The sequence below is a fragment of the Moschus berezovskii genome, chromosome 7, assembly GCF_049115385.1.
Source record: "Moschus berezovskii isolate FMDL1 chromosome 7, NW_MosBer_1.0, whole genome shotgun sequence".
Lineage (NCBI taxonomy): Eukaryota > Metazoa > Chordata > Mammalia > Artiodactyla > Moschidae > Moschus > Moschus berezovskii.
In genome coordinates this window covers 46,347,174-46,370,936 of record NC_142466.1, presented here as the reverse complement: position 1 = coordinate 46,370,936, position 23,763 = coordinate 46,347,174, and the positions used below count along the sequence as shown (strand labels likewise).

Here is a 23,763-nt window from a genome sequence, read left to right as displayed (position 1 = left end):
AGATTTATACCTTATTTATTGTAATAGGTGGGAAGGAAGAAAGAATGAGTGCACATATATAAGGTTTACTAGCAAGATACTGAGGGAATTCTGCTTAGAGAAGCTTTTTTTTCCCCTAAGAAAAAGATGAAGTCACTTTTGATAATAAAGAGAAATATAGCTGAGGTGTAAGACAGAAGAGAAGTAGGAACTTTAAGAATATCGGAGATTTGACCTAGTTGTGGGACTTGGGAAAATTAGTTGAACAGAGAAATGTCATAAAAGTGATAGTAGTGATAAAAGCCTTTTTGAAATTTGTGATTATGAATTTATAATGCAACCCATCTACCTTGTCAAATGACTTTCCCCAGCAGCTTTGGCTGCTTGAACACAAGACTGATAGCTCCGTAAGGGGATTAGGGTAGAGCAGGGAAAGAAAGAGAGCAGTGGTGTGCTGGTAAATGTTTAACAACAGTTCTTAAAAAGAGAAAAACATTTCTGATTTGTTTGCAACTTTTGCTGATATGCATGGTTTAAATACCATGTATCTGTGGCCAATTTCAAAGTAGCAATCTGAGATCACCCAGTGCGGAGTTGAAAAGAGATGAGTAGCAAACCCTTTCCATCACTCAGATATAACCTCAAAAGCACATATACTAGTAAAAATGTATAAATAAATAAATAATGTAATTAGGAAGTGATGCCTTTTGAGTATTTATTGTCTATTTAAATATAATTTATTTGCAATTTTAATTTAAATTTTAATGATGGCTCTATAACAGTACAAAATAATCATTAAAATATAATAATCTCTCAGCATTAGGCAGTTCCAGCACTCAGGTATGTATAGTACAATGTGATAAGTAATTATGGAGCAGTGCACAGAATGCTGTCAGACAAAGGGAATAGCGTCTAACATGGTTATAGATAGAGATCCAGTTGTACCTTCAGAAATAAGATAGTCTTCCTCTTTCAGACACTTGAGCAGAAGGGAAATAAGTTATCTACCTTCCTTAGGATATTTTACATAGAGATGGAAGTATAAAAGATTCAGAACATTTCCAAATAGAGTTGTTTTTATTGCAAAGGGATTATTAGGAGTTATTGAAGCCGACCTGAGAGAATAATACACACAAAAGTAGTATGTTTGCCTAGTGAATATCAGTAATATCTAACAAAATATAACAATTTCCAGAATTCAGATAAATTTTAGAGTATAGTATTATAGGAAAGATATGCCAAAATAGCGTTTATAAGATACCAGAGAAAATTTTTAGAGATTCCAGTATTAACTAGACTCCATCTTCATTTCTTTAGTGGAAAAAAATTAACTTCTCCATCACTAAAATTTTATGACATCTCAGAATTTGTAAAGGCATTCACATCATCAAATAAAACCTTAAGGTTTTATACTGTATGGATGGTGACTGTGTTACCTTTTTCACTTGACTATTGTGCTAATTACTTATGGAGAAGAGTGGTATCTTCTAATTTTATTTTGTTCCAACTTGTTTTGCTCTTGTGTGTACTCTTTATTATCTCTAGCTATAAGACATTTTTGCCAAAATGTGTTCGAGCAAAGATCCAAGAGTACCATATTTTGACAAGGAAGAGAATAAGGTACAGATTTCGCAGATTTATTGAGCAATTCAGCCATTGCAAAGCCACTGCCAGAAACTTGAAACTTAAGTATCTTATAAATCTGGAAACTCTTCAGTCTGCCTTCTACACAGAGCAATTTGAAGTAAAAGAACCTGGAAGAGGTCCTTCAGGTGAGGAGATTTTTGCAACCATTATAATAACTGGAAACGGTGGAATTCAGTGGTCAAGAGGGAAACATAAAGAAAGTGAGACACTGACAGAACAGGTAATCCTCAATGATATGTTCTCGTTCTTTGTTCATTTAAGTAGAATGGCAATAGCAGCAAAGTACTTTTAGTCATTTGGAACATGGTCTTGCACTCCTTTCCTTCCATTGATATAAGTGGAAGTTTTTAATAATGTGACACAGCAAGATCATAGCTATGGTTCTTTTCTCATTGTTCTTAAATGGTATTTTGTTTGTTTTATGTGACAAAATAATTAGTAATGGTGTTCTTTTTTAATCTGTGTTTTTTAAAATTATGAAAGTATGATAACACATTTACAGGAGACTTGGAAAATACAGATGGTGTTCTTATAGGTTCAAAAAAGGCTTTAATTCTAAAAGTGATTTTTAAGGTTGTTTTGCTTCTTTTTTTTCCTTTTATTGTTACTGATAACCGGAAGCACAATTATGAAATTCAATTAGAAAAAGATTAGTTTTTATTGATTTTATGATGTTGCATACTTGTTAAATACTTGTTTAAGTTTGCATTACAAGTTTTAAGTTTGTTCTTGTCTGTATTGTTCTTAGGATGTTATCATATTTATTTTAAAAATTATTTGGTAAACTGAATTTTCTGGTAACGGTTTCTATTAATGTTGATTGGATTGAAGGGTACTATAGCACACTTTAGATTCCTGGAATCCTTTAATCCTCTCATTTTTAAATGGAAACCAAGATACAGTGTAGTCTTAGGGTTACATTATTGGGAGAGAGAATCTCATTTAATGCTTATCTATTGCTGTCAATACTTGTAAAAAGAATTTGGAATGAAATCTTTATAAGTCTTGTTTTAAAATGGCTCTATAAATTCAAGCTATTTTTAATATCAACTGCTCTTAATTACAGGATTTACAGTTGTATTGTGATTTTCCTGATATTATTGATATCAGTATTAAACAAGCAAATCAAGAAGGCTCAAATGAAAGCAGAATTGTAACTATTCATAAGCAAGATGGTAAAAGTCTAGTAAGTTTGCTTTATCGTTATATAACGGTTATGCTTTATGGTTGTCAGAAATAAGTATTTCAGAATCTTAATACCTAAGATGTTCTCTTGTAGGGATTTTGATTATAGTTTTAAATAGAGCTGTAACATCAATTTAGAGCTGTAAACATCAATTTAGTAAGCTTTTTGATTACATCTAGTTTTTTGTATCACTACCAACACCATCTCCCTAAAGAATGTCTTGTACGTTAATGTATTTTTCAGTCATTTTCATAAATAGCAAAGCACCATTTATTTCCTGCCCTCTCCTTTCCCACCCCAACCCCAGTTTTGCTCATTCCCTGTTGTAATGCTCGTTCCTGTCTATACAGTCTACCCTCTATATCTGTGAGTTCCATATCCACAGATTCAACTAGCTGCAGATTGAAAATATTCAGAGAAAAAATTCCAGAAAGTTCCAAAAAGCAAACTTGAATTTACCATGTGCAGGCAACTATTTGCATAGCATTTATATTGTATTTATAACCATTCACATCTCATTTACATTATATTAGGTATTATAAGTAATCTAGAGGTGATTTAAAGGCTATGGGAGGATATACATACTTTATATGCAGATACTGCATCATTTTATATAAGGGACTTGTGGATTCATGGATTTTGGTGTCTGTGGAGGGGAGACAGATTCTTGAACCATTACCATGCAGGTATAGAGGAATGGAGGGACAACTGTATAATCTTTTTTACCAGTAGAGGGGTGTGTAATTCTACCATATTGCCTATTTATATAACAAAATATGAACCAAGTCCAGGTAATCCCTATCCGAACTGTGAGGCATGTTTGATTATAAAAGACTAACCTTCTCTCTGTTTTAAAATAGCTTCAGAGGGAGTTCTCTGGTTGTCCAGTGGATTGGACTGTGTCTTTCCACTACAGGGCCATGGGTTTAATCTCTGGTCTGGGAACTAAGAGCCCACATGCTGCCCAGTGTGGGCTAATAATAATAAAAGATAGCTTCAGGCATCCTACTTATTTTAATTGAAAGGAAGAAATGAATTCCTTTGTACTGTGCTCTTAAACTGCTTATTTTTCTGGCTCCGTTTTGTTTTTTTTAACTCAGATATTTCTTGTACTTTTGGCTTAAATGTCATATTTATTTTGTAATTTAAATATCTCTCTGTCTTACCTCTTTGGCCATTTCAGGGTTATATGACCAAAATTATAAAACTTGTAACTTACTTTGATCAGCATGCTTTCCTATTCTTAGGTATTAATCCTTTGTTGCACAGGTTTGCAGTTCTTCATGTCATTGTTTATGGTATCTTTTATAGAAATTGTTTTTATAACCTGTGTTAACTAAACATTTTTTATAGTTCAAATACCTCACACAGTTCTCTCCCTATAATTTTTGGCATAAGTACATATTCTGTATTCTCATTGTGACTAGTATTGTTCTTTGCTGAGCCAGGCATTATACCATGATCACATTTTTATTCTTGTATGTACAACTTTTTGTTTTTCTGCGAGTTGATTGTTCCTTCAATTTCTTTTAGTATTTCTAATTCATACCAACTTTTGTATCAGACTAGATATAGATAGGTTTCTAATTGAGATGACTGGAATATTTGTCTAATGGGTGTATTGGAAAATACAGTATAATTATGGGTATAGAGTGGACTGGAAAAGCATGGTAAACCCATATTTGAGAGGGTCTCAAATATCAGACATAAGAATTTGTAATTCAAAGTGTATAACTTGGAACCATAAAAGACATTTGAGCAATCACAAAGAAAACTAATTTAGAAGAATTACCTGATAACATGGAGTGAAAATAAATTTCTTCTTTTTCTTTTCTTCTCCTAGGAAATTGAGCTTAAGTCATTAAGAGAAGCTTTGTCTTTTGTGTCATTAATTGATGGCTATTATAGGTTAACTGCAGATGCACATCATTATCTTTGTAAAGAAGTAGCACCTCCAATGGTGCTTGAAAATATACAAAGCAACTGTCATGGCCCAATTTCGTGAGTAATACTGACTTTTAAAATAATAACAAGATATTTACAAAGAATATTTTACACCACAGAATGAAATACCTAGGTTTAGGAAGTTCAGGAAAAGAAATATTATCTTGATCTGACTGAATTTATTTTTCTTTTAACAAAAGTCTATTTCCAATCAGATTATATAATAATTAGAATTATTTAGATTATACTCTACCATCTATATCCCAGTCTATAGTACTAACTTGTTGTATAAGTTTGATATTTAGTACTCCAGGTGTGTTTAATTAATTCTTTGGCATTAATTTTTTTAAATTGTCCAATTTATGTTTCATTAATTTGGAAATAATGTGGAGGAGCCACAGTGCAAAATTTGATAATCATCCTTATATTTGAATAATCCAACACCTTCTACTGGAAGTTTTGAACACAAACTGTATCTGATGTCCATCTTTCTAGACTATTGCTGTGCAGTATGTGATGGAAATGAAATGTTCAGTATCTGTGTTCTTTAGTAGTTGCTATTAGCCACATGTGACTATTTAATATTTAAAATGTTTCTACTGCAACCAAGGAACTGAATTTTTTATTTAATTTTAATAGCTTTACAGTTGACCCTTGAACAACACAGGATGTTAATCCACATATAACTTACAGTCAATCCTCCATATCTGTGGTTCCTTGATATCCTTGAGTTCAAACAACCACAGACCATGCAGTAGTATAATATTTACTACTGTAAAATACCTGCATATATGCAGACCCTTGCGGTTCAAACCCACACTGTTCAAGGGTCAACTGTGAACAGCTTCATGTGGCTACTAGCCAACATATTGACCCACACAGTTATAGACCTTACTTTAACACTAGATAAAACCAGCTATCATGAACATCTGTTCACCCCAAGTAGAGGTTATCTCTCAACCAGAATGTGTTTTATGATTGGCACTAGGTTTGAAGGACTTGAGCAGAAGAAACAATCTGGGATTTTGAGCATATGTTTTTTACCTTAGTGAAAGTGTTAGTTGCTCAGTTGTGTCTGACTCTGCTACCCCATGGACTGTAGCTCTCCAGGCTCCTCTTTCCATGGGATTCTCCAGGCAAGAATACTGGAGGGGTTACCATTCTCTTCTCCAGGAGATCTTCCTGACCCAGGGATCAAACCTGGGTCTTCTTCATTGCAGGCAGATTCTTCACAGTCTGAGCCACTGAAGAAGCTTTTTTACCGTAACCTATCTTTAAATATTTGAGAAATCAGGTCCTGACTGAAATTCAAGACTGATTTGACCTATACCTAATGTCTGTTTAAGAAGTATGATTGTGAGAATTCCCTGGTGGTCCAGTGGTTCTGTCTCTGTGCTTCCACTGTAGGGGGCATGGGTTCGATCCTTGATTAGGGAACTAAGATCCCATATGCCACTCAGTGCAGCCAAAAAAGAAGTATGGTTGCTATGAAAAAGTAGCATTATTTGAACATTCTGTAATTTACATATTCAATATTTTTAAAACTCCTGCCATTCATTCATTCATTATCCATCTCTCCATTCTTTCATTTATTTGCAGAACATTTACTAAGTACCTGATACGTATCAGGTGCTGGTTTATATATGAGAAATACAGTGATAAATAAAACAAATAATTCTTGCTTTCATGTACATTACATTTCTTTCAATATATACAGCTTCAGTTAAACATATAGCAAATTTTTACAAATTAGTAGTCTTTGTTGCTTGCCATGGGTATATTAGACCTTGGTATTATATTAAATATTAAAAATACTCATAAATTTTTATATTAGTAATTGCTGTGATGGAAGAGACAAGTGTTTATGATACACTGTTTGTATAGTTAAATGAAGTTTTGAGCATGGTTTTTAAAATACTAAATTTGAAATTGGAAGGCAGAAAAGTCAAAGGAATGAATTGTGTTCTTTGTGATTTTGTATGTCTTATAATACCTTATGTTTTTAAAGCAATATAATTGCCCCTTGAATCACTGTGAACTTATTGCAGAATGGCTTGGTACTTCAGTATTTTTCCTTGCAAGATTATTGATAAAAATTTAAAGTAGAGGAGACTTATAAAAATTCTTAGAGTTTTAGATTTTACTTTTGATCTTTTAGATGACACTTTGCTTGTAATGTCATGGTTCTCACTACATTATCATTCAAATTATTTCTTTACCTTTAGAATGGATTTTGCTATCAGTAAACTGAAGAAAACAGGTAATCAGACTGGACTCTATGTACTTCGATGCAGTCCTAAGGACTTTAATAAATATTTTCTGACTTTTGCTGTTGAGGTTAGTATGACACTAATTAATGGTAATATGTTTGTTTAGTGCATATAGTTCCCCCTTGATAATATCTACTGTGTTTCCTTTTTAATGCTCCAAATGATAGCTCTGGATATGATAACTAGCAATTAAGTAAGCTTAATTTACCTCAGGGATTCTTTATAAATAAATAAAATATAACTCCTAGGATTTATATTAAAAATTATTTGTAATATCTTAATATCTTTTTATGTGGATTTTTTGTTTGAGTATTACCAGTATGTCAGATTTCATCACATCTTTTGAAGTCTCTTTTTTCACAAAAATGGAAATCTTTACCAAAACATGTAGAACAAAACAAATCAGAAGTAAACTTTCATTTTACTGGTAATGGTTATAGGATTAGAGCGAAATAGGGTAATAACAAAGAAAAAGACATTGTACTTTTGACTGGTGGTTTTTCCAATATTAAAAATAATGATCTACAATGTATGCTTTAAGTGTAATACTGTAATGAAATCTCACTGTTAATACAGACCATTTCAGATCTCAACTAAAATTATTTTTTGTACAAAATTATATAGAAAGATACTATCACTTACAAAACAATTTCATGGTATAAATCTTGAGAGTCTTTATAGCTGCTTCCAAAATTTATTGTACTTTTTAAAAGTAAAGACTGTAAGAATTGTGTTATTATTTTAATTTTTATAAAAAACTATCATATTTAACATATGTAAAGTGGATTAATTGTCCATGAAAATATAGAAAGTAGGTTGCTCCATGACTTTAACATTGTAAAATACTGATAGTCTATCCTAATTCAGTCTATTATATTCAATTATCAAATCAAAATGTGTATATTTATGTTTACTGTATTAGTCTAGTGTAATATGAGGGCTGTATATAGGGAGCATATGGTATAACCCTGCTTTAAGAAATTTATCTTTTTGGAAAACAAAAATGAAGTATACCAAAAAAATACTAAATTGAGCATTGTTTATTACACATCATTATCCAGTGTAAGCAAATAAGACAATAAGAGAAGGTTTACAATGATTAAAACAGGTCCTTTAGAGTAGGAAGGACTTGAGACTGACCAGAGATAATGAGTTGATTTTATAAAAAATGATTGTAAGGTTGAATATGTTTATAGCAGATTGAATATAAGTTTAAAAATGGATGAGAAGTACAGCACATAAGACAAACATTGAAAAACTCAATATTATTAAAGTTGCCTTATTAGAGATAATTATACAAATACCATAGTGGCACAGTGAAACAGGTCATCAGCTTTGCCTGTGGAATGGGGTAAGTGTTGTTAGGGAGGACCTCACAGAAAAAGTGAAATTAAACTGAGTTTTAAGAATTGAATAAAAGTCCATTGCTCAAAAGGAAAGGACGTACATTCTGCAGAGAGATAGCACTTACAGTTTTCAAGGCATGAAATGGCATGGCATTTGCTTTAAATTTTTTAAGTTACTCAGTATAGCTAGAACCTGGATTATATGTTGAGAGTGGCAGAAGTTAAGGTTGGAGATGGAGGCAGAAGCCAACTCATGGAAGGCCTTATATGCTAAAATCATTTTATACTATGTCTTGTAAATGATGGAAAGCTGTTAAAGATGGTATTATTATTGTTTATTATTATTGCTTTCTTCCTTGCCTTTCAATAAAGTAACTCTTAAGCCACATTTATAGGCTGCTGCTGCTGCTAAGTCGCTTCAGTCGTGTCCAACTCTGTGCGACCCCATAGACGGCAGCCCACCAGGCTCCCCCTGTCCCTGGGATTCTCCAGGCAAGAACACTGGAGTGGGTTTCCATTTCCTTCTCCAATGCATGAAAGTGAAAAGTGAAAGTGAAGTCACTCAGTCATGTCTGACTCTTCGTGACCCCATGGACTGCAGCCCACCAAGCTCCTCCATCCATGGGATTTTCCAGGCAAAAATACTGGAGTGGGGTGCCATTGCCTTCTCTAGGCAGTTGTAATTAGATGCCTTTTTGGAGAACCAAACACCTTGGTCACCTTATACTGATACTACACTAGGATTCGTGGTTCACATGTCTAAATGTTCTGTTGGTTGTTTTTGTGATACCCTTTTTGTCACAGTCATCACTATGATGTCCATTGTGATTTTTCCTTCCCTTTCTTTATAATTAAACTTACATAGCGAGAAAATGTTATTGAATATAAGCACTGTTTGATTACAAAAAATGAGAATGGAGAATACAACCTCAGTGGTACTAAGAAGAACTTCAGTAATCTTAAAGATCTTTTGAATTGCTACCAGATGGAAACTGTTCGCTCGGACAGTATAATTTTCCAGTTTACTAAATGCTGTCCCCCAAAGCCAAAAGGTAAAATAGTTTTCTAGTTATTATTAAAATACTGGTCTTGGGTGTTGTATATGGTGGGAGATATCTTCAATATACTGATTTCATAAGAAACAGGAGAGGAAAAGCTCCAAAAACAATGAATTTTTCCCTCATATGTTGTACAAGCATCCTCTAATAGAATTGTTCAGTTTGGTTTGGATTGTCTATAAGTGACTTAAAGTTGTATAATTCTAAAGTTTATTTTAAGAAATAATAATTTCATAATATCAATAAGCTGCTTATTTATTGAACTGAAAGAACTCACAACCAAATTCTTATGTTATTCTGAATAAATACTTTCAGATCCTTTTAGAATCTTAATTTCTTTTAAATTATCTTTTAAAATGAAAATAGTAAGATTAGAAATCTCTTGAGATAACAGACATTAAAATTCTTGAAAAATTGTACTAGTTAAGAAAATGATTATAATTTTGCATATATTATAATAACTGGTTAGAGTACCTCAAACTTCAATGAAGAAACTCCTAAAATGTTTTCCATGGGGAAAAAAAAAGAAACAATAAGAGGCTGTTAAGCATTTCTTTTATATAGGACACATTTTATTTTATTCCTTTGGAGCAATTTATATTCTCAGTGTGTTTTGATTTTATGTATATTTTTTTTCATTCATTCTATCCTTTTTTTAAACAGACAAATCAAACCTTCTAGTCTTCAGAACCAATGGTATTTCTGACGTACCAACCTCACCAGCTTTACAGAGGCATAATAATGTGAACCAAATGGTGTTCCACAAAATTAGAAATGAAGATTTGGTATTTGTAAGTCACTAGATGCTGATTATTGTCTTTTTGTCTTTTTAAAACAACTGTTTTTGTCTTTTTAAACAACTGTTCTTCATTTTCTACCCCACATTCATTCACATGACATTTAGAACTATTTTATTATAACCTATGTTGTAAAAATTTTATAGCAGTTCAGATACTTTCATTACCTGTGAAAATGTGATACCAAACTTGAGTTAATTATTTTAAGAATGAATTGTATTCTTTTTTGAGAAATTTAAAAAAAGGTAAAAGTCTTCTTCTGAGAAAGTATCTTAATTCTCAGGTTCTCAAGAAAGTAAGGGAAATTCAAAGAAGGTACTGAAAACAGTAGTAACACATAAGAGCTGATGTTTGGCCACAGGGCATTTTGGGAAATTAGGATAAGTCTCACTAATCAAGAGAACTAAGAGCTAAAAGCAGTACAAAAAAGGGCCAAGTCTTGACTTCTATACAAGACGAGGAGTTAAAGTAAGGCTATCTGTGAATAAAGCCAGGATTCTTAAGTAAATGCATCCTCAGTGAAACAGTATATGGATTGTGAAAAATTTTATCCACTAGCAAAAAGAGAAACACAATGTTGTCTGTTTTAGTTGTGCTCTTAAGTTAGGAAAAAGTTCATCCTCAGAATTTGTAATTATAAACTTTTGAATTAAAGTTTATACCACCTGCATGGTTTGAGAAACCCTAAGCCAATAAATTGAAGAAGAACTAAAGAGCCTCTTGATGAAAGTGAAAGAGGAGAGTGAAAAAGTTGGCTTATAGCTCAACATTCAGAAAACTAAGATCATGGCATCTGGTCCCATCACTTCATGGCAAATAGATGGGGAAACAGTGGCTGATTTTATTTTTTGGGCTCCAGAATCACTGCAGGTGGTGATTGCAGCCATGAAATTAAAAGACACTTGCTCCTTGGAAGGAAAGTTATGACCAACCTAGATAGCATATTAAAAGGCAGAGACATTACTTTGCCAACAAAGATCCATCTAGTCAAGGCTATGGTTTTTCCAGTGGTCATGTATGGATGTGAGAGTTGGACTGTGAAGAAAGCTGAGCGCTGAAGAATTGACGCTTTTGAAATGTGGCGCTGGAGAAGACTCTTGAGAGTCCCTTGGACTGCAAGGAGATCCAACCAGTCCATCCTAAAGGAGATCAGTCCTGGGTGTTCATTGGAAGGACTGATGTTGAAGCTGAAACTCCAATACTTTGGCCACCTGATGTGAAGAACTGACTCATTGGAAAAGACCCTGATGCTAGGAAAGATTGAGTGCAGGAAGAGAAGGGGACGACAGAGGATGAGATGGTTGGATGGCATCACTGACTCAATGGACATGGGTTTGGGCGGACTCTGGGAGTTGGTGATGGACAGGGAGGCCTGGTGTGCTGCGGTTCATGGGGTCGCAAAGAGTCGGACACGACTGAGTGAGTGAACTGAACAGAACTGAACTGAAGCCAATAAGTTAAAATAATAGGTGGTAGGACTGATGCTAAAGCTGAAACTCCAATACTTTGGCCACCTCATGTGACGAGTCGACTCACTGGAAAAGAGTCTGATGCTAGGAGGGATTGGGGGTGGGAGGAGACGGGGACGACAGAGAATGAGATGGCTGGATGGCATCACCGACTCGATGGACATGAGTTTGAGTGAACTCCGGGAGTTGGTGATGGACAGGGAGGCCTGGTGTGCTGTGATTCATGGAGTCGCAAAGAGTCTGACACAACTGAGCGACTGAACTGAACTGAACTGAACTCCTTTAGTAACACCCTGTGGTGGTTGTCAAAAGAAAATATAAAATCTTTCTGGAAGGATATCCTCTTAATGTAGGCCGCCTAAGATTCCCACAGATAAAATGACTCCAAATCATGAGCTTTAAGCTGAAATTTTAAAAACATATGGAGAAGTAATCCAGGATTAAGCAAGAATGAGCAGACCAACAACATCAAAATTATATCTAAAAGCTTCATATAACAGACTTTTCAGATAGAAGCTATAAAATACTATACATTTATATGTTTAAACATTAAAAAGGAGTTGAAAACAAGGGAAAAACCCAAGATAGTATCAAAATAGCCCGAAAAGATTTGGGGGAAAAAGTATAGAAATGAAAAATATGCTCATTGACATTTAAAAAATGGACAAAGTAAAGAGCAGATTATTCATAGTTGAAGAGAGAACTAGTGAATTGAAAGATCTGAAAATCATTTAAATGCTACAGATAGGGAGAAAGAAATGGAAATTATGAAAGAGAGCTTAAGGGACATGGAAAGTAGAATGAGAAAGACCAAACTGATGTCTGAATTCCTTAAGGAGACAATAGATAGAATTATTCAGAAATACAAAGATATGAATCTTATGTGAGTAATAAGAAGCAGGGAGTTGCTAGGCAACCTGAATAACATCAGAAAAAACTAACAATAATAGAGTGCAGGCAGCCTTGCTTCAGATTGCAGGCTTTCCAGTTATTCTGTAAGGGTTTATAAGAAGCACTAGTAATAGTAGTAATAGCTAACACTTAATTGAGAATTTACCTGTTGTGGACTGCACTAAGAGCTATTGTGTATTTTTTCATTTACTGTTCATGACAGTCCTGTGGAAAAATAATCATTATCCCCATTCTTCAGATGAGGAAACCAAGATAACTGCAGTATCAGTCAGTTCAGTTCAGTCGCCAGTCGTGTCCGACTCTTTGCGACCCCATGAATCACAGCATGCCAGGCCTCCCTGTCCATCACCAACTCCCGGAGTTCACTCAAACTCATGTCCATCGAGTCGGTGATGCCATCCAGCCATCTCATTCTCTGTGGTCCCCTCTCCTCCCACCCCCAATCCGCCTGTACAAGGTCACACAACTAGTAAGTAGTAATAAAGGACAGATCAGACATTCTGCACTATCAGGAAAGGCAAGTAAGGAAAGAGACTCACATGCAAATAATGTAGGTAAACACTGACATTATAAAAACTGTTAAAAGTGATAATTTTACCTAATTTAGGGCATTTAAGAACAGGGTGAAATCAAATTACACTTCAATCTTTGTTTTCTTTGTTTTATTACTATGAAGAAAGCAGAAATGATTAATATGGAGTCTCAAATCCTGATTTGGTTTGTAAAGGAAATATTTGCTCATGAATTTTTTTAACTCTTGTCATTGGACATATTTCCTAATTCCCACATCTTCCTCCATCCTTACTCATTCTTTCCTTTTTTTTTTTTTTTTTTGGGTTAAAGAATGAAAGCCTTGGCCAAGGAACTTTTACAAAAATTTTTAAAGGTATAAGAAGAGAAATAGGTGACTATGGTCAGCTGCATGAAACAGAAGTTCTTTTAAAAGTTCTGGATAAAGCACATAGAAACTATTCAGAGGTTTGTATATTCTTTATATAGTTCATGTAGTTTATGATAGTTAAAATATGCTCTCATACATGCAAAACACATCGATGCACGTGGCTTTTCAAATTATAATTTTTAAAAGTATATGTATCAAAGACCTTTCTGAGGATACATTCTGTTGGGGCTAAAAAATAACAGAATTTTTTCATTGTAACTAATTTCCAAACTAATTTTTAAGCGTGGTGTTACGTGTTTGATTACATCTTTGCATATATAATACTAAAGCAGTTGGTTTTAAAGTTGGCTCCACAGAGCTTCCTGGGTTCCACAGGTTTCCTCTGTAATTTAAGCTACTTTTTAAAAAAGTTTGAAACGCAGTGTACTGAGGAACACTGTGTAGGTGAAATGTGAATGGATACCTCTGGGCATCATCTGAAGATGCTAGCCAGCAGAAATCCTGCTGCCAGTTGCCAGAGTCTTTAGCATTGTAAAATATCACCATATGTGATGTAACACACATTTATGAACTTAAAATGTCTTAAAAGAAGTTAGTAGGAGATAATGTGAAACATACAAGCCGAAGAGTTGTTCTAATCCAGACCTCCACAGTGTTGGTGACTGTGATCTTCAACAACCATACCCCGAAGTTCTAGGCAAAGTTTAGTTGAGTTAGAGTGATATTATCTGCCAGTCTCCTGACATAAGCATTAGACTGTTTTATCTGCCAAGTCATCATTCTTAATTCTTTAGGAAGTGTTCACTGAAGCTCCCATCCATATTTACTGCAGTTGCACATCACTGTCTCTGGTGTATGCAGCTGTATGTATCTCTGTTCTCTACTCTGGCTGCTATGGGTCTAAGACTGTTTATCTTGCATCATTCATGTTGCCCTGTATCACGACTGCTCTTTCTCACTGCTGTTTCCTTAAACTAAGCTTAAATCAGGGGTTTCCTGAGAATGAACTCTTAACATCAAGGTTGATGGAAGTTGCAAGTCTAAAGGGACCAAAGCACATTGTAGTCTTGTCTATAGTCCTGCTGAGAATAGAAGTGCATTTTTCTAATGGCAGAGTATCTTTCTGAACTGTGAATGCTTGTAGACATAAAAGGTAATTCTTTTGCAATTTTTAATTTTTTTTTTCTTTTCCTAGTCTTTCTTTGAAGCAGCAAGCATGATGAGCCAGCTTTCTCACAAACATCTGATTTTAAATTATGGAGTATGTGTCTGTGGAGAAGAGAGTAAGTAAAACCACCAGCTTCCTTTCTGTTAATGTTATGTCTTTCAAAACATCTATTTTTATTTATATAGAAAATTTCATTTTAGGATCATAGTTGGATATCAGTATAACGATAACAAATTAAATATTGTTGAAACACAAAACACCGTATTTCTTTTTTTTTTAATTTATTAATATTTCCCATACTTTTTCATTTAGAGGAAAAGGAGAATATACTTCCTTAAAAAGTTTGAAAACAGTGTTTTAGAACATATAATCCCAGTTCTTTTGGTTTTATACTTATTTCATTGACTCTGTGATGCATTTTTTTCACATTAAAAGTATCTGAATGTGATATAATTGATGGTATTTCATAACTGACAATTTAAAAAATTTTGGAGTCCATAATAATGGGATATATGACAGTCAGTGGCATCTATGAAATATATATGTAAATCTTTGTGTGCCACATAAAAAAGTTTTACTAAGCTCTTGCTCATTGAAACTCCGAGATCTTTTTTTTTTAATACTAATGTAAATTTCTCTGCAGTAAATTCTTTATTATTGATGTATGGATTATTCTCCAAATTAACCATGGACAGCAAAATTTTCATAACATTTGTTTTAGTTACCCAGCAAGATCCAAAGGTGGCTTTTGTCACCAAAAATTGTTATATACATATGAAAACTAATTTTAATATTAGTTGAAGCAGAGTCATGATTTGAGATTTAGTCTATATGATATTGTTTTTTTTTTAATTTTTATTTTTATTGGAGGCTAATTATTTTACAATATTATATGATATTTTTTTATATATAATTATTTAGACTTCTACCTCTTACTGTTGTGAATAAACTAAAACCCCAAAATGCAATGGTATATACCTGTTATCTTTCTTTAAATTATTGAATTCCATGTAATTTAATCTATTTACCTATAATACTCACATATAACTATAAATATATTTATAAAAATTTAAAATTATATATTTTTCATTGTATTATACTTTAGCCTTATTATTATTATATTTTAATGCAGATATTCTGGTTCAGGAATTTGTAAAATTTGGATCACTAGATACATATCTGAAAAAGAATAAAAATTCTATAAATATATTATGGAAACTTGAAGTGGCTAAACAGTTGGCATGGGCCATGCATTTTCTAGTAAGTATTATATTCTTTTGTCAACTTACTGTTTTACATTATGAAGCAGTATGAAAGGATCTTGACCTGGGAACAAGAAATAAGTCTATAGATGCTGAGTTATTTAAAATAATCTGTGTCAGTTGGGGAAAGGGATTATTTTAGGTGTATATTTATGTGAAATAAATTTTGAAGCAAGTAGTATTGTCATGCCATCAATCTCTTAGAACTGCTGAAGGATAATCTGTAGTTTGTGTACCTTGATTTTAAAGAATTGAATGAAAAATTATCAAAAAAATGAGCTATGGACAGCAGAAGAATGCTATAGAAAGTGCCTTGTTATGATATTTGTAGGTAATTGGAAATTATGTCCACTGAGAAAGTAATATTGCCAGAAAAGCAAAATACTAGAGGGCCAGCCAGTGATCAGATTCTTCAGAGTGCACCTACTGAACAGAAACAATATTTCTTGTGTCAGCTGCTATCTACAAATACATACAATTTAAAATCTCAGATTTATAAAGTGAACTGGCATTAAGTAGTTTTAAAAAATATTAATTTTTCGGAGACCTCCCTGGCAGTCCAGTGGTTAAGACTTTGCACTTCCAAGCAGGGGTACAGGTCCAATCTCTGGTCAGGGCACTAAGATCCCGTATGCTGCTGAGTGTGGCAAAAAAAAAAATTAATAGTTAAAATAGCCTATAAAAATGATAAAGCTAAGTATTTGTTTCATCATGAGTATAGATTATTACTTTGTTTAAAATGTAAAATAGGAAGCATAGTGCTGCTATAAAATTTCCTTTTATTTTCTCAAAGTGTACCTCCAAATTAATGTTTACTTAATTTTTGTTTTTTAAATTTATTTGGGGGCCCTGGACATACTAAGTGCTCAAATATTTGTGGATTAATATTTGAATGTTTATGCAATTAACTTTAATAGGAAGAAAAAACCCTTATTCATGGGAATGTGTGCGCCAAAAATATTCTTCTTATCAGAGAAGAAGACAGGAAGACAGGAAATCCTCCTTTCATCAAACTTAGTGATCCTGGCATTAGTATTACAGTTTTGCCAAAAGACAGTAAGTTCTACAGAAATCAAATTTAACTTTATTAAGCTTTGCTTGGAAAGAGGCATAAAAATCATGCTGTTAATTTTTCTCAAACACTATTTTATTGACATAGTCTTGCTTAATAATAAAATTTAGTTACCATTTTCAGCAACCTAAATTATACTTACATCTTAGACTCTTGTCTATTTCTCCTTTCTTATGTTTCCATGAACTGTAAAGTGATTTTTTTGAAGCAGTTTAATCGCTAATTAAGTATGAAGTGTCAGGTTTTATCCAGTTTTATTGTGGAATTTTTTAATATCATTCTTTGAATCACAAGTAAATTTTCTAAATTTTTATTCTTTTTAGTCATTAATTAAAAATTTGAGAAGAAATATTTCTAGTTTGAAATTTTTATTTTGTTTAATTATTCAGCTAATTTTGACTTCTTTTACTTTTCTTTTGTGTTGATAACATCCTTAACAAAGTTAAAGTAAAAATTTCAGTCAAAGAGGAGGTTTTTTTGGTCCAGATAGTGTTGTAATTGTGTTTCATTGAATTAGCTAATTTCTCTAATTGAATGCTCTACATTTAGAATCCAGATTTATCAACTTTTGTACATTGATGCATGGTTTCTTTTTTGAGCTACTAGTAGTTGAGCTCTGTACCTTTATATGACAGTGAGGACAGAGACTATAGGGCAGAAAATGTTTTAGGAATTTAGATGTGATACTTGGGGACTTTACCCTTTGGAGTGGAATGTGAAGAAAGAGAGTATGTATTCGTATGAAGGAGAACGGACACTGTCCTCTTAAATCTCTTAATTATGCACCAGAAATACTCACATTGCTTTACCAAAATATACAACAGTTTATCATTCTTATTTATTTATTTACTTTTTTACATACCTGTTTACTTATATGTATCTATCTTCTATCATTCTATCTATGCCAGAATACCAGAAGGTAAAGTTAAAGTGTTCCCTCCTTTTGTGAATACCATTTTTCTGATGGGATCAAAGACATCAAAAAATTAACTTGGAAGATTCCATGGCAGAACCTATGTATATCAATACTGTGCCAAGAATATCTTGGTATAATTTAATCATTTATTTGCCTGTTGGCCCTTGTTTTTCATCTACAAGTTAGAATAGTCACTGCTGTTGAGTCATTAGTACAGCTTGAAATGATGTTAACATTACCTTTATTATTTATACATTGTAAAGAAGTGAAAAAATATATCAAGAAGCAATTTGGGAAAAATTTTATGGGGGAAAAATATTGTGAATGCATAGCTATTTAGGAAAGGGTAGAGAGAACGGGGCAGTAGTTGAAACACTATGGTTTAATGAAAAATTTAGTCAATCCAGGATTCATTGTACAGTAACTAATTCTGTGCTATTAACAAATTATATAACTTCAGGCAAATTATTCAGTCATTATGGGTCTTAATGTTGGCATTGTTAAAGCTCAGATATTGAATTAGGTGATCTCAAAGGTCCATTCTGGCCCTTAAGCATGTGTATATGCATGAACATATCCCCTCCCCCAAGCAAATTAAAATGATTTGATTATTTCAATTTGTGTGAAATTATCAACATATATAAGAATTGTTTTATTAAGGGAATTATTTAAGCATTTTTTTTTTTACTATCATTTGAAAGTCCTGCAGGAGAGAATACCATGGGTACCACCTGAATGCATTGAAAATCCTAAAAATCTAAACCTGGCAACAGACAAATGGAGTTTTGGTACCACATTGTGGGAAATCTGCAGTGGAGGAGATAAGCCTTTGAGTGCTTTGGATTCTCAAAGAGTAAGTTTATATAAACAGTGAAGTTGTAATTACTTTGTGATCCCTAATATTTCTTTCACATTATTTGATATTCTTTAGCCCATTTAATTTTAAAAAGAAGGTTGGTAAAACATTTATAATTTATTCTAACATATGGTTCTTTAATTATAGAAACTACAGTTTTATGAAGATAGGCACCAGCTTCCTGCACCAAAGTGGACAGAATTAGCAAATCTTATTAATAATTGCATGGATTACGAACCAGATTTTAGACCTTCTTTCAGAGCCATTATAAGAGATCTTAATAGTTTGTTTACTCCAGGTACGTACTGTTGGAGCAATCTTAATGATGTATTTAATAAATCCTTACTAATTTTATAATCCCCTCTGGGAATTTCCCTGATGTCTTTTAGACCCTCTCAATTTCTTATATTCATATGACTTTTTCTATCTTATACGTATTCTAGTCTCATTGATTGTGAAGTATTTTCATAAAAGGCTTTTACCCTTTTAATAACCTCACTTTAGTTTGCCAGTTAATGAGTAGTACACTGAGAAGCTTATTTGATTTTTTGTAAACAATTCTTTGTTTTTTAAACTAGCTCTCACGTATAGCTGATTAATTTTCTAAACATGGAGTAGATTTTTGTTTGTCCTCTCCTCCTTAAAAATCTTAGCTAAATATACATGTGTCTTACCCATAAATATTTTCTGTTCCAATACTACTTGCTGTACTTGCCACAAAAATTGGCATACAAACTTACTTTATAAATCTTAAAAATCCTATTTTGGAAAGTATTTATTTATCCTTTGCAAAAATCTTTACCAGAAACCTGTTCAATTATAAGTTATAATTCAAGGCTTCCGTTAACAATCTAAACATTCAGAGTTGCCTTGTATCAATTTGTATTTAGTGTTTCTAACTCATTATGATTATTTTGAGCAGCCTGAATAAGAATAATTTTAACCCAGAGAATGAATTTGCCAGATTATGGTAGAAATGTTATTTATTTCTCCAGATTATGAACTATTAACAGAAAATGACATGTTACCAAATATGAGAATAGGTGCCCTAGGGTTTTCTGGTGCTTTTGAAGACCGAGACCCTACACAATTTGAAGAAAGACACTTGAAATTTCTACAGCAACTTGGCAAGGTAAGGTGTCAGAAGATTTTTAAATAATTGAAGTGTAATCATAAAACATTTTATTTAGGGGAGAAAAGACTTAGAAGATTCTCTGAAGTTCACTTTCCACAGAGTTTTAGAGTGTTTGTATAATCAGCAAGTACCTACTATATAATACAAGAAACTCTGCTCAATATTTTATAACAACCTAAATGAGAAAAGAATTTGAAAAAAGAACAGATATGTGTATATGTATAACTGAATCACTTTGTTCTACACCTAAAATTTGCACAGCATTATTAATCAACTATGCTTCAATATAAAATAAAAAGTTTTTAAAAAGATGTTTGTAGAAAAAAGGGTTAGTTTTCAGGTGTTGGGGAAATGCTGTGTTAAATTGCTGTCTTTACTGAAAAATTTGATGGAACCTTTAACATGTACTGTGCATTGAACATTTTCAAGAGGAGGATAAATTAAGCTATATTTTTCCAAATTAATTTGACCATGAGATTCTTTCTTGGTAGAGAGCATTTTAGTTATGAGATAGAGAAAAGAACAATTAATAAACCTTTCCACCTGCCTCCTTTTTTAGTCACCTAAGGGAGAAATAATTAATCTGCTTGCTCATTCAGAGTCCAGATGTTGACTAGAGAAGGCAAGTTCACTAGCAGACAGTTTCTCTCTGCTGAAAGTTCACACAGTCAGGCATAGCCTACATATTAGGCTGGTAAAAAAGTTATTGTAGTTTCAGACCTTGAATTTTAAGCCATTATAACTAGGCTCAAACACATCTTTATTAATCAAAATAGGAACCATTACAATCAGCACATTTTTGCCAATGAGAAATAAGCTTGTTTATTCCTGTAGCATAAAAATCTGTGCTTCAGGATTCAACTGACTTTTGGAATGCATTTTGCCTGCAAAAAATCATTGAGATGCTTGAAGAAGTGGTAGTCAGTTGGTGAGTTGTCAGCTGAATATGGAGAATGAGGCAGAACTTCGTAGCGCGATTCATTCAACTTTTGAAGCATTTGTTGTGTCGTGTACGGTTGAGTGTTGTCATGGAGAAGAATTGGGCTCTTTCTGTTGACTAGTGCTGGGTTCAAGCATTGCAGTTTTAGGTGCATCTCATCGATTTGCTGGGCATACTTCTCAAATGGAGTGGTTTCGCTAGGGTTCAGAAAACTCTAGTGGATCAGACAGGCAGCAGATCACCAAACAGTGATCATGACCTTTTTTGTCAAAAACTTGCCAAACCTCCCAAAGTTTGGCTTTGTGAAGTGCTTTGGAGCTTATTCTCAGCCCAGCCATTGAGCTGCTTGTCACTGGTTGTATAGAATACACTTTTCATTGCATGTCACAATCAGATCAAGAAATGGTTCATTGTTGCATAGAATAAGAGAAGCTGATACTTCAGAGTGATGATTTTTTTTGATTTGTGGTTAGCTCATGAGGCACCCAGCTTTTTCACCTTTCCAGTTTGCTACAATTGTTGAATGACCATAGAATGTTCTTTGGCAACTTTTTGTGTAATTGTAAGAGGATCAGCTTTGATGATCCTCTGAACTGGTCATTGTTAACTTCTGATGGCCAGCCACTGTGCTGCTCATCTCCAAGACTCTCAACTCCTTTGCAAAACTTCTTGAACCACCACTGCACTGTACATTTGTTAGCAGTTCTTGGGCCAAATGCATTGTTGATGTTGCGAATTGTCTCCTCTGCTTTATGACCCATTTTGAGTCGCTCAAATTTGTTATCTAACATCATTTCCCTAGTCTAAAATAACAGCAAGTAATAAGTCATTAATAAAATGTGCATTAAAATGATGTATAACATAATCACATTTAAGAATGTATTCTAATATCAAACAGCAGAGTTCAATGCAAAACCGCAGTTACTTTTGCACCAACCTGTATTTTAAGTAAGAGAAAAGGCTTACTTCTTAGTAGGTCCAATCATAGTGGTAAGCCCTCATTCTTACTTTAAGCTTGGTAGTATAGGGTTCTGTACCATGTGGATTTTTGGCATGGATGCAATGTGAAGGTCTCACTTAGTTATTGAATCTAAACTAAATGTTGTGATCCAGTTTTACCACAGCTAAACATTGGGGGTTATATTATACATTGGCTTAGTATTATGAATACTTTTATGTCATCCTTTGTAAAATATTCTCGAGAATGTTTCAGAGAGTGTAGCAATGACAAAAAAAGTCTAGGTATTTGGTATATTCATTTTCTATTGCTGTGCAACAAATTACCCTAAAACTGTAACAACTGAAAAAAAAAAAAAAAAAACATTAGGTGAGTCAGGAATCTAGGAGCAGCTTAGCTGGATGATTCTAGTGCAGGGTCTCTCAAAAGACTGCAACCAAGGTGTCAGCCAGGTCTTGCAGTTTCATTTGAAAACTTAACTACAGAAGACTTACTTTCAAGCTTGTCACATGGCTATTGATAGGCCTCAGAATATCTGGTTCCTAGCTCACTTACCAGAGAAGGCAATGGCACCCCACTCCAGTACTACTGCCTAGAAAATCCCATGAATGGAGGAGCCTGGTAGGCTGCAGTCCGTGGGGTCGCTAAGGGTCAGACATGACTGAGCGACTTCACTTTCACTTTTCACTTTCACACATTGGAGAAGGAAATGGCAACCCACTCCAGTGTTCTTGCCTGGAGAATCCCAGGGACGGGGGAGCCTGATGGGCTTCCATCATGGGGTCACACAGAGTCGGACACGACTGAAGTGACTTAGCAGCAGCAGCAGCAGCAGCTCACTTACATGGGCTTCTCCACAGGCTGCCTCACAACATGGGAGCTGATAGCAAACACCCAAGATCAAAGCCATAGTCTTTTTATATCCTTATCTCAGGCATGGCATCTCTCACTCTTGCCATATTCTGTTCACTGTCAGTTCAGTTCAGTTGCTCAGTCGTGTCCAACTCTATGCGACCCCATGGACCGCAGCACGCCAGGCTTCCCTGTCCATCACCAACTCCCAGAGCTTGCTCAGACTCATGTCTGTGGAGTCGGTGATGCCATCTAGCCATCTCATTCTCTGTCGTCCCCTTCTCCTCCCACCTTCAGTCTTTCACTCTCTTTCACTTTGAGTCAGTGGTTACTATAAATGAGTTCACAGCCTACACTCAAAGGAACAGGATTTTAAAAGAGCTTGAATATCAGAATGTAGAGAATATTGGGAGATAATCACAGAAGGTACCAATGACACAGCATGACCTTGGCTTAAGCAACAGCCATTTTTTTCTCAACGTTCCCAAGGTAAGTCTTAAGATCAAGGTTCCAGTAGTGTTCAGTTTCTGGTGAAGGCTCTCTTAGCTTGCCACATGGCAACTTTCTCACTGTATCCTAATGTGGCAGAGAGCGCTGGTATCTCTTCCTCTTCTTGTAATGGCACTAGCCTTACAGGATGAAGGCCTCACTCTTATGACCCTGTTTAACCTTTATTGCTTCTTCAGAGGCCCTGTCTCCAAAATCACTTACATTGGGGTTAAGGCTTTATCATACAAATTTGAGGGGATGGGGCATGGACATTCAGTCCATAACAGACCCTTATTCCTTACAGCTCACTGACAGTGATATCAGAGTCTATATTGTGAAAAAGAAAAGTTCTTCCTGGAAGTTAGTGATAGAAATTTAGAAATTCCCTGGCATGTCCTTTGGCTTATTTTAAAAAATAATGCTTATGATTTGTTATAATGTCTTTTTGAATTTGTTTATATTTTAGCCTGTAATTCCTTTTGGAAAAATTAAATATTTCGGCTTACTACCCACCTACTAAACTATTATCTCCTTTTTCTGAATGTTGTTTAATGTGACTTTAGAGATACATCTTCTAATTCTATCTGCTGAAATTGACTGTACAAT

The 23,763-nt window shown here is 33.9% G+C and overlaps 1 protein-coding gene across 2 annotated transcripts in view; it reads left to right on the top strand.

Moving 5' to 3' along the window:
• Window positions 1-23,763, top strand: part of JAK2 (Janus kinase 2) — a 103,095-nt gene that overhangs the window by 63,140 nt on the left and 16,192 nt on the right. For both annotated transcript variants that reach the window (XM_088837907.1, XM_088837908.1), the window contains 13 exons: window positions 1,525-1,846; window positions 2,693-2,812; window positions 4,656-4,813; window positions 6,982-7,093; window positions 9,238-9,424; window positions 10,094-10,221; window positions 13,452-13,586; window positions 14,705-14,792; window positions 15,810-15,937; window positions 16,857-16,995; window positions 18,629-18,780; window positions 18,931-19,081; window positions 19,779-19,915. In XM_088837907.1, coding sequence (XP_088694033.1) covers window positions 1,525-1,846; window positions 2,693-2,812; window positions 4,656-4,813; window positions 6,982-7,093; window positions 9,238-9,424; window positions 10,094-10,221; window positions 13,452-13,586; window positions 14,705-14,792; window positions 15,810-15,937; window positions 16,857-16,995; window positions 18,629-18,780; window positions 18,931-19,081; window positions 19,779-19,915 — 1,957 coding nt within the window. The remainder of the gene's footprint in view (window positions 1-1,524; window positions 1,847-2,692; window positions 2,813-4,655; window positions 4,814-6,981; window positions 7,094-9,237; window positions 9,425-10,093; window positions 10,222-13,451; window positions 13,587-14,704; window positions 14,793-15,809; window positions 15,938-16,856; window positions 16,996-18,628; window positions 18,781-18,930; window positions 19,082-19,778; window positions 19,916-23,763) is intronic.